The 12,435-nt window shown below is 39.7% G+C and overlaps 1 protein-coding gene across 1 annotated transcript in view; it reads left to right on the plus strand.

The window, feature by feature from the left end:
• Positions 1-1,402: 1,402 nt before the first annotated feature.
• Positions 1,403-12,435, plus strand: part of LOC107571685 (beta-1,4-galactosyltransferase 5-like) — a 25,070-nt gene continuing 14,037 nt past the window's right edge. Inside the window, exon 1 of the mRNA XM_016258016.1 lies at positions 1,403-1,759. Coding sequence (XP_016113502.1) covers positions 1,654-1,759 — 106 coding nt within the window. The 5' untranslated portion in view covers positions 1,403-1,653. The remainder of the gene's footprint in view (positions 1,760-12,435) is intronic.

Below are 12,435 nucleotides of genomic sequence, written 5' to 3' on the forward strand. Positions count from 1 at the left end.
GTTTTATGTTTACGCGGCACGATGCAATGCAATGCAATGCAATGCGTAAAAAGACAGTATAAGTCATTATAATCCGTAATTATGTCCCCACTGGATGCAACAAATGCCTCGTTTGTAATGGGTTTTAATGTTTAATGTTTTTGTCTCGTCGCTCTGGCCGGACAGGGCATCACAGTATGGTGAGGGGCATAACATTTCCGTCTTACGCTTGAGGTATTCGGCCAATCACAACGCACTAGATAGCTGGCCAATCAGAGCACACCTCACTTTTTCAGACCGATGAGCTTTGTAAAAATCGACACGTTTCAGAAAGGCGGGGCATAGAGGAGAAACAATAATGTACAGTATGTGGAAAATAATGTTTTTTTTACTTTAAACCGCATAAACACATTTCATTACACCAAATACACAAAATAATGTTCTTTTAAGCAGCATCATATGACCCCTTTAAGCCGAAGTAATGGAATAAAACTTAGATATCGTGTTTTTTATATGTACATATATATTTAGTTACTTATAGTATCCACAAAATGTATGCATTATCATTGCAGAGAAGAAAATTGCCGTTTAAAAACGGACGTGCTGTCACAATAGAGTGATGGTTGCTGGGAGTTGTAGTTCACAATAGGTGGGCGTGTCTACAATGCGCAATTCTGTGATGCATTCATTTGGATTGACATCCTGGTGAAAACACAGGCTGTCCACTTAGTTCAGTGGTTCCCACCCCTGGTCCTGGAGGCACCCCAACACTGCATGTTTTGCATGTCTCCTTAATCAAACACACCTGATTCAGATCATCAGCTCATTAGCAGAGACTCCAAGACCTGAAACTGGTGTGTCAGAGAAAGGAGACATGCAAAATGTGCAGTGTTGGGGTGCCTCCAGGACCAGGGTTGGGAACCACTGACTTAGATAAATGACTTATTTGATGTCTTGTCTGCATAAGATGAGCAATGCCATTAATGTTGACACTTACATGATTGGGAGATTCTGTGCGGGTGCTGCACTGGATCTCATACTCTACCTAGTTTGCAGTAGCCATGATTAAAACAATACGTTGTTCTATTCAAGTTTATTATTTTATGTTTTTTGAACCTCTGGTCTGGTCAATGTCCGCCAGGACAGATGGAATAATTGCTCATTTGAGTTTTAAGGTCTTGAGCTCCTACTCTAAATAATATGCAGACGCATTAATGGGGCCATTCAATTTCCCCTCGAGGATCAGTACGCGCCTTTATACTGTACCTGTCTGTTTCACAGCCTTTCTGGGAAAACTGGATCATGCACGCAGCGTTACGTAATCAAGTAAAGTCATGCATAGTAATTTTCACACAGTCCCTCCTTTGCAGACGGTCCCTAGAACACTGCCCTGATATGTGCGTAACGCAGAGTCCCATGCGCTTCCATTCACTAGCAGCGCGCAGGAGGGTGTGTGTGTGTATGAGTGAGTGTGTGTGTGTGCGCGCGCGTGTGACACACGGGATGAAGATGATGAGACTCCACTAGGACAAGTGAACCTTCTAGATTGGATACATTCCGGGGTCGGACCTGATCAGCGTGTCTGCGCTCGGACTCTCCATCTGCGTCTATTAACCGGACACATATCTGTCCATATAGCCTACTTCTAGAAGAATATCTGCGTCTCTCTGTATAATGCCGACACATATGAGATTTCGGAGAAGGTCGTTTCTCGGGCTTTTATTTCTCTTCTCGCTCTCCACTTCTGCACTGTACTTCATCTATTCAGCCCCTGGCATAGGTAAGCCACTGAGACATTTAGTTAACATCTATTCTGAATAGGCTGCATGTGGGTGACATCTGTAGTCTGGTTATATAGGTTTGTCAGTTGATGATGACTGTATGATGAATAGGCCTATTGATGGCCAGTCATTGTTTTTAATTTATCATGTATAGAGTAATAAGCCCGCGATCGGTTGTTTGTGTTTGGAGAGCAAATTCTGTCAGACCTCCCATCAAATCCATGTCGTTTACTGTGCTCAGCATGTATGAAGACCTCCACTATAGAGAACACTTCATATCTCCAGGCAAATGCGCTTTGATTTTTTTGACTGTTAGTGGTCTAATAACATTATAAATTGTGCTACTATATCTTCGGGCTTTCCGGGAGCTTTCGCTTCGCCACAGCGCGCAGTTTTTGGTCAAAGCCCGCCCCAAAGACGCGCCTTCCAGGCAGCGAAGCTCCAGTCCACGAGCGCTTCGGTCATGAATGTTTTATTAGGATATGCTGACGTTATAAGAGCTATTAAATCGTGCATTTGAATAGGGGTTATAGTAGGATTTGTCAATTCCGATTGGCGAAGAACTTTGCAGTAGCTTTATTTGTTTTTTTAATAATGCAATAGCAAACAATAACATTCAGTTTAAAAGTATTAGCTTAGGTCAAGGTTATTTGTTAATATACACAACGAGAGTTAATTACAAATGGCACGAAACACAAACTGCACATTTTTTAAATCCATGTGACTTAGGCTACATGTGTCGGAGTGTACGTATATTAGGTTAAATTAGGTTGATATAAACGGCCTAAAAAGTCAGTGAGAATATAAAACAATAATTAGCCTTAACATTGAGATCAAATTGCTCATTGCAAAGCTGTGGTTGTGTCACAAGAGGTCAAGTGTTGCACCTTTAGAGAGAAACCTGGTGTGGTCAAGTGTGAACATGTTGCCTTCTCTGATTTTTATTTTCTTGACATTTCTTTGTCATTTAACCTATAGGCAACCCTTTCTCCTCTGTAGCCTTTATCTGAATTTTCTCAGCCTGTTTCTAAATTAGCTTAATTATGAATTATGAATGAAGACACTTTAAAAACCATTTAGCTTCCATGGCATGGGAGTTCCCCGTGTTTAAAAGGAGAACAAGGACCAGTAATTCTAGTATGATAATATGAATGAAAAGCTTTGCAGAAGCTGCATTTGTCCCAGGGGGCAGTGACTGACACGTGAAGGGAATGAAACGGGAATATGCCCTCTTCTGGAAGACGTCTTTGTTTAAACGCAGGGAAACACGGGAAATGTCAAGTCCCTAGTGTTTCTGGTAATTGTGGGGCATATTTTGGGCTTTGGCACTAGAGGACATTAAATTAGCTCTTCTTTGGAAACCAGTGATTTTAGGTTATCGTCACGCAGAAAACAAAGTTGTGAGGGAATTTGCAACAAAAAAAAAATTTAAAGATTCCTCAAGTTTAGTAATCTTAAAGGGTTACTTTAATATGAAAATTGTGTCATAATTTGCTCACCCAGTCCTATGAGACTATTAATCTATGGAACACAAATAAGAATATTTTTAGTATTCTCTCATCATCATATTATCAACCCCATCGTTTATTGTTATTATAATAGTAAGTACATGTAACGTGTAACAAGGACACGTGTAATAAAGTGTTACCAAGTTTGTTTTTTATTTTATTAAGCCAATTAGGTGCAATATCTTTAAATTGTATTAGGCTATATAAATTGATATTATATTTGCTCACAAGATATCGACTATATGTGACCCTGGAGCACAAAAGCAGTGTTAAGTCGCTGGGGGATATTTGTAGCAATAGCCAAAAATACATTGTATGGGTCAAAATTATTGATTTTGCTTTTATGCCAAAAATCATTAGGATATTAAGTAAAGATGATGTTCCATGAAGATAGTTTGTAAATTTCCTACCGTAATTATATATCAGAACTTAATTTGTGATTAGTGATATGCATTGCTAAGAACTTCATTTGGACAACTTTAAAGATGATTTTCTCAATATTTAGATTTTTTTGTTGCACCCTCAGATTCCAGATTTTCTAATAGTTGTATCTCGGCCAAATATTGTCCGATCCTAACAAACCATACATCAATGAAAGCTTATTTATTCAGCTTTGAGATGGTGTATAAATCTCAATTTCGAAAAATCGACCCTTATGACTGGTTTTGTGCTCCAGGGTCACATATAATGTCAATTCAGGTAAATAGGCTACGTCATATTGGATTGCAATTAATAAAAGTTATTAATATTTGCTGAGAAAAGACCCCAAATGATGACAGCTCAAATTGCAGACAAAAGCTTTGCATAGACATGCTGATTTTTTATTGATTTTTAATTATCTAAAAAAAAACACAATAGATAATTAAAGGACATATGTTATAGTGACATATGTGAAGTGTCATAAGTGACATATCTTTTCTTCTGTATCGTGAACAGTACATTCAAATGCAACGGATTATTGAAAAATGAATAGTTCACAATAAGATGCATAACATGCACGTAGAAAAATATAGGATTATTTTTTATTTCATGCTAACACACCAGTATTATATCAACTAGGTTTAAGGTTTTAGATATCAAAACGCTCTGACAATATTCAGAATTCAGTGTGCCAGGAATGACAGTAGATACTGTTGACCTCAATTTGGTCAAAGACACACTATAAGAGTGCTGTGTATCTCTCTATATTTATCTCAATGAGAAATGCAGTGGAACCATGGAGATACATGTCTCGTGTCCCCATGGAAACAACGGCAGCAGCTCTATTACCCCTGAGGGGTATTTAATGCTTGTCAAGGGAATTAGGTTCGTAGGTCACCGAAACCTTCAGTAAACCACTTACTGCTCATTTCACACGCGCCGCAGCTCGGGGGAGGGATCGTGGGCCACAGATGTGTCTGATTGCTGCAGGTTATTGAATTAAACCTAGAGAAATCCTGCTGGAGCTCACAAGAACACAGATCCTATTTATAGACGCAGACCCCATGGAAACCCAGGTGCCTCCATTCGTCCTCTGAGCAAGCCGCTGAACGCCAGACAGAAGACAATAGAGGACGAGGAACCGTCTTTCTGCAGGACTGCCTTCAATCTAATCCTGAATGTTCAGTCGAGGTCCGATCTGGGGATTGGAGAAACTGAGGAATGCTTCTGACATAATCCTGATGTTCATGAAATCATTGTTGAAATTGTTGAGCAATGTCTCTAATCCATGACTATGGGATTAGATCCAATGATTCCCATGAGATGGTGGTCCTACATGAGATTATGCCAAGTAGGACATGTCAACATCTTTGTTGATCTTGGAAAAACATTCAAACCTAACAGATTATTGGGTTACATTTATGGGGTTTTATCGGCCTGTGTTTCCCTTAGATTTTAGGGGTAGTTAACGGTTGGCGTTAGTTTTTCACAGAAATGTTCTTGATCTAGGAACACGTCCCTGAAAAAAAAAACAGATTCTGCTCCATGTCTAGCAGCTAACAACATATATGGTGACCTTCTCTTGTCTGGTTGTTTAAAGGTGATTCATCAAACCACATTTGCATGTTCCACTGCACAGGATCTTGCACCACATTATGCGTTGGTCTTTCTAAATAGCAATCTACCATAATTTCCGTGAAGCCTGTTGTTCAGTCTGACATGGTTCAGACTTGCAGTTATGTGGGATTTTGTGCGCCATCATGTTGCATGTAAGCCACAGCACACATGTACATAGGTTACTATTTAAAGGTGGGCTTGAAAATATTATATGATCTTTATCATCGTGTATGAATATCAGGTCAAAAGGAAAAGACAGGATTTGTCAGTGTTTTTTTTCTTCTTTTTTAGCGGCTTCTAAGTGAATAGCTATGTTTCCATCCAAAGATGGGAATTTAACTTATGCGCAAACTGGAATATCGCATAAAACATTTGTGAATAAAGCATCATTTCCATCCAACGAGTCAAAGAGAACAAAATCATCAATTCCCAATAAACTGGGACTAAATATCATTAAGAAAAGCAGTAGAAGCCACCTAATATAGTAATTTCCATATATGATTAATTACTTTCACCTCAGAGAGAGCAGACGAAACAAATGCAGTCATTGCTTTTGGAGGTGGATGTCTGGTGTTTGGGAACGCAGTCGTGTAAGACAATTATACAGATATACTTTGACGACAGACTTTGATCGGGCATTTCAGAATGACCAAAACATCATTTCAGATGCTGTGCAACGAGATCGGTCCACTGGTTAGTCAAGTTGTCCCATCCCATTGTTCAAAGTCACATGACTTTTTTGATGTGCATGGTGGAATTTATTTGATAAATGTGTTTCCATTGTAGTTTATGTGCATTTTTTTATTGGATAAAAAGTTTATCCTACTCAACTTTGTGCATATGTTTTTGTATGCACATTTTTAGAATTTATGCACATCTTGGCATTTCCATCCAGTTTTTTTTTTTATGCGATATTCCAAAATGTGCATACAAATTGTTTGATGGAAACATAGCTAATATTAAGGTGTAGCTGGGGAGTTTTTTGTGGTTTCTAAATGCTTGCTGACTGATCCTAGTCAAATAGGCCCACCCCATGACTCAATAATATTCTGGCCTACACCAGAGGTCTTCAACCCTGCCCCTGAAGGCCCACTGCAGAGTCTGAACCAGCTAATCAAAGTCTTTAAGGCTGCTTGAAAATCATAGGCAGGTGTGTTGGAGCAGGTTTGAAATAAACTTACAGGACACTGGCACTCCAGGCGCAAAGTTGAAGACCTCTGGTAAAGTGTTGAACCGAAATTGTTACCTTAAAGAGCAGCTTTTACCTGATTTAACCCATAACAATTGGTTTTGTTGGAATTAAGTAAAGTATTTAAGTTGATTCAGTGTAACTAAGTATTTTGTTAGAATTTTTTCCATTTTATCAGTGTATGCTAAGTGAAAAAAGATTAGGAGTATGCATGCATGTAGGAAAGGTTAACACTTTTGCAGACAAGTATGTGTGACTTTTACTATTTCCCTCTTCACACATGCATTGCACATTTATGTGCAGGTTGTTCAATGCCACAATCCCCAAAAACCTACTTAAATGAACACTCATGGAGACACATGCAAATGCTGCAAAGCTACAAATGACCCTTCAGCCTAGAGCCGTGCACAAACAACATGTACTGAAATAATCATTCACGCCTTCCATGGAGTGGTGTGAGAGGTCATTTATAATGCAGGATCCTACCAACCTCACATCTGCATTGTTTTATCTTTGTAAAAGTCAATGAACCCTGTGACTGACTCGACACAGAGTAGAAAGTAGTCCCTTAGAGGCAGCGCATTCAGCTGGTCTCTGGTAAGTGTCATATTTGCATGGCCATTTGTTTACAGAAGATTAGGGCACATAGAAACGCAACAAGAAGGATCATGGGGAAAAGAAGGGCAAAAGCATCTACCATGTCATTTTGTGATAGGTAGGGAAATGTCCGTTTCCCCACCTGTAGTTTGATACACATGTTAGACGAAGAAAAACAAACTGGCCATGGATATAAATTATTTAAACAATTAGTTATTTGTGAATATCTTTTTTTATGAATATTTAGTTATTCATTAATTACAGATGCTTGCAGTGTCATTTGTTCTGCAGTAATACAGGAGATGAATCTAGAAAGACTGAACCCTTATACACTCAGACTGTCATATTCTGTGTTACTTTGGTGAAATGCTCACCGTTGTCAAACGTAGGATGTTATTAACCACATGTTGTACCTGCATTGAAAGCATGCCCACTAGAGCTACCGTCTAATGTCCAAGGATAGTCATGTGACACTAAATAACGTAGTAAGAATGGAATTTGGTTAAACATCAATTGGGGAAGGGCAGCCGCCACCTTCCCAATCACTACCACATGTAATCCATTGTTTCATTGACACGGTAATCAGTAGTCTTATCATCTGTTCATGACCAGTATATATATATATATATTTATACAACAGTTCGTTCTGGTTATCAAATCTGATTTGGTTGAGAACCGTGAGTTATTGTACTGGTATCGCTACAGGAATGCCCTTTCACAATTTTTTCTACATTTTTCTAACAAAATTAAGGGAACCCTTCGATTACACATTGGATCTCAATAAATGAAATATTCAGGTTGTAAATCTTTACTCTTACACACTGTGTAAGTCGCTGAGAGCCCTGGAGGATCTCCTCCCAGACCTGCATCAGGGAATCCGTGAGATCTGGACAGTGTGTGGTGTTGCTCGGCGACTTTGGATGCTCCGATACATAACGTTCCAGCGGTTCTCAATTGGATTCAATTCTGGGGAATGTGAGAGCCAACCAACGGCATCAATGCCTTCATCATACAAAAGCTGACTATAGACTCAGAGGCCAGGAATTATCGTGCACCAGGAGGAACCCAGGGCTCACTGCACCAGCGTAAGGTCTTACAATGACTCTGAGGATTTCATTCCGGTACCTAACAGCAGTTAGGCTAACCCTCCAAGGATATTCTTCCCCAGACCATTCCTCCCCTGCCACAAATGATCATGCTGGATGACGTTCTCCACAGCATCTCCAGACTCTTTCACATCAGTCACATGTGTACAGTGTGAACCTTCTCTTATTTGTTAAGAGAACCATTGTTGAACCTGCCAACTCTGGTGTTCTCTGGCAAGTGCTAGTCGAGCTGCATGTACTCATGAGCTGGGCTGTGAGTACAGGTCCCACTACAGGACATCGGGCCCTCATGCCACCCTCATGGAGTCATGCAGTGCTCCTCCCGTTCCTCCTTGTACAAAGGAGCAGATGGCCATCCTGCTGCTGGGTTGTCGCCCTTCTCAACCCTTTCCAGCTCTCCTCCTGTAATGGCCTGGTATCTCCTCCATGCTCTTGAAACAGTGCTGTGAGACACACCAAACTTCCTTGCGATGGCATATATGATGGACTATCTGTGCAACCTGATTGGGCCGCAGGTACTGCCTCATGCTACAAGTAAAGAGAAGGATCCTAACAAAAGCCCCGTTTCCACCGCAGGAACTTTACCCAGGAACTAGGGACTTTGGGCCGGTACTCAGTGTGTTTCCACCGCAGGAACCAGGATCTAAATAAAGTTCCGGGATAAAAAATTGCCCCTCAGAAAGTCCCTGCTCATGAGGTAGTACTTTATCAAAGGTCCGGAACATTCGGGGGTGGGACTTGGGCACTAAACATGCTGATTGGTTGAGTTCACGCAGCATTGTATTTCAACCACCATTTATTCGGATAATTTTCAAAATATTACTGTTATTGTGTCATGAAATGTAGTTTTAAAAGTATTTCAGGCGAGATTGTAGTTATTTTAAAACTCAAATCTGTCGTTTATTTATATAGACAGTGCCTATTTAAAAATGTGTTTCGGCGATTTCGGAGACGTGAGCTCCACGCGATCAGCGGGCGCTCAGTGCTCATGTTTCCCGATGACAGCAGCCTCGACTAGTCCTTCTGACATTTGCCGCTGCCTCTGATGTCTCTTTAGTGGTTAAACATAAGATATCATTTGTTTTGGGTAAATCTAACAGGTAATCATTGGTCTTTATTCTATTAATCTTTTAATATGTTAAAATGAAAATAAAAAGAGGCAATACTGTTTGATATGACAGCAGCCTCGACTAGTCCTTCTGACATTTGCCGCTGCCTCTGATGTCTCTTTAGTGGTTAAACATAAGATATCATTTGTTTTGGGTAAATCTAACAGGTAATCATTGGTCTTTATTCTATTAATCTTTTAATATGTTAAAATGAAAATAAAAAGAGGCAATACTGTTTGATATAATATTTTGTTTCATTGTAATGTAGGCTATATACATTCCCTGAACTACATTTCTGCGGCTATTAATATGTTTAAATGAAAACGAAAGGAGGCAGTTGTGTTTGATATCATATTTCGTTTTATTGTAAATACAGTGAGGAAAATTGCAGTAGCCAAGGTGAGCTGACTGACATTATCAAGTACGCTGCTTTTTGCAGAATCACCGGACTTGCGTCGTCCCGTCCTCGAGTCCAACTCGCAAAGTCCGAACTTCCGAGGATGCAAGTCTGAAATTTGCGTACTTGTTATTGAGAAACTTCAACAGACTATTTGTCTATTCTTCACGGCACTTTAGACCGCGATGGAAACGCAGGCAGCAACGGGTCTGAGGGAAAACAAGTTCCTGGGACAAATTGTTCCAGGTAATTTCAGTGGAAAAGCAGCTAAAACGACCTGAAACACCATTGCCTTTTGGGAGTTGTCTTGCTTTTGCCTCTCTAGTGCACCTGCTGTCGCTTTGCACCAAAGCAGGTAAAACTGATTCATAATTACTTCTGCTACCTACAGTATAAATAAAAAATAGTTACAAACTGCCAAGTGTCACGCCCCTGGACTGTCTGGGTGTGTTTCTCTCCCCATGTGCTCTCCATGACCTAGTTTTCCCTCTTGGTAATCATGTCATTTAGTTCAGGTGTGTCTTGTTAATTGTCCTCGTTTCCCTGTGCTTCTAAGTCCCAGTCCTGTGCTGTCTGTCTTTGTCGGGTCTCACATCGTCATGTTCGTGTGTCACCAGCCATTCCCTGTGTGAATTATCCTGTGCTTTGGATTTATTAAAGACTGTCGCTTTTATCCATGTCTCCGTGTCATCCCTCCGACACAGAGTGTGACACCAAGAGATCGTGTTGTAAAACTACTCTTTCAAGTCCCATTAGACACTCCATTAGAAAATATGGAGCTATACACACATCCCACATTCATTCTATTTACCTTTAAAATGTCCTTTTTTCATTGTACAGTGGTGGCCAGAATTGCTAGAACACTTGGCATATTTAAGTGGTTTCAGTTGTTTTTGTTGAACTGGCCATTACAATACCCATAAAATGAACTATTCGCGGATCTACCTGCGATGGAAGGAATCTGCTGCAACATTGAAAATGATGGACTGACTCCTCAAAGTCCCCATTGAGCAAATTTGGAGCGAGTTGGAAAATGAACTGGACTGATCTATTGTACATTCAAAGGAAAGCCTTTGGCTTGAGTTGTAGAAGGCATGGGATAACATTAGTGTTGTAGTTCTCAGGAAATATATTGACACAATGCCAGAGAAATGTGCTGCTATAATTGCTGCAAAAGCTGGACATACCAAATATTAAAGTTAAAATTGGATAAAAACGGTACACACTTCATCTGATATACAGTATGTTGTGCTCAGAGCAACCATCTGCATGTTTCATGAACATTATAAAATGAAATAATGTTTTGGAGGCATAAAAAAGGTTAATATTTTCAGATCTGTCAGCTGTTCTAACAATTTTGGCCACCACTGTACATAGAAACATCAAACTGGAGATTGTTCTGAAATATTTTTTTTCTAAAAACCTGCAATGTACAATCTGAAATGCCACAAAAGAGTTTTAGCTTTTACGCATGATTGATGAGGTTTAGTTTCTGATGGCAGTGCACCTGTGTGGGTGTTTACAGGCAGCGACATGCAACATTACTCTCCTTTGACTGCCACTGTAGCGTCCAGAAATGAGGAAACTCTGGTCATACAGGGCGAGTTTGTGCGGCTGATCCAAATGTAACCGTAAAATAAAGTGTGACCTAATGTTCTCTATTATAGATCAGTGGTAGAAACCTAGTTTTGGCTTTGACATGTTTATGTTTCTGCGCAACATTAGGTGAGTTATTTGCATTACAGATGGTAGCATGGAGGGGTGCAAGACTAATTAAACACAGTATCTTGCCAAGCAGATGAGACGTTTGCCGTGTTGTCGCAGCAACAGGGACCTCTGTTGATATTGTAGTCATGGCAGCCGGTGTCACATGCCTGCCGTGTCATAGCAAAGCAGCAGAAATGGGGTTTTACTGTCCAGTTGATTGGTTGCATCTGAGAGCGTCATAGCCTGGTGCTAAGCTACACTGCATATGCCACAGAAAAAGAGATGGTGTTCATTTGCAAAAGACCTAAAATACCCTAAAATGAGGAATACAATTCATACTGTTTTTCTTTAAAAAAATATTTAAATATTAATTGTAATCATTTCAATATTTCAAGAATATTTCAATATTAATATAATAAATAATATAATTAAGGGGTCATTTATACTTTATTATTTTTTTAAACAGGCCAGAAGTTATTCATATGTCATTATTCACTGAAAATCTTGCCCTACCTCATAACTCTCAAGCTTCGCTTGTGTAGTATAAATTTGATGTTTGGTGCAGTGAATAGCAAAAAAAAAAAACAATTTCTTCAACAAGATTTTTTTTTTGCTTCTGCATCCTCAAGGTTTGTAAATGTAAATGAGCTGGGTGGGAATGGTTCTGGATATGTCAATGTGGGCAGTCATATGTTGATGATTTTACAACATCATAATCTTGAAGATTAGCGTTCTTGATAGTTTAGAGTTTTTGCATTGAGAAAGTGCAAAAAAATTGGAAGTACAGTGGTGTGCAGACCTGTTTAGTGGGGTGGACAATATCAAATATAAGAGGAAGACATGCAGATAAGGAACTTAGTTCACTGTTTCTGTATCTGTATCTGTGTGTGTGTCTGTGTGTGTGTGTGTGTGTGTGTGTCTGTGTGTGTGTGTGTGTGTGTGTGTGTGTGTGTGTGTGTGTGTGTGTGTGTGTGTGTGTGTCTGTGTGTCTGTGTGTCTGTGTGTGTGTGTGTGTGTGTGTGTGT

Source organism: Sinocyclocheilus grahami, unplaced genomic scaffold (genome assembly GCF_001515645.1).
Source record: "Sinocyclocheilus grahami isolate Dianchi unplaced genomic scaffold, SAMN03320097.WGS_v1.1 scaffold1634.1, whole genome shotgun sequence".
NCBI lineage: Eukaryota > Metazoa > Chordata > Actinopteri > Cypriniformes > Cyprinidae > Sinocyclocheilus > Sinocyclocheilus grahami.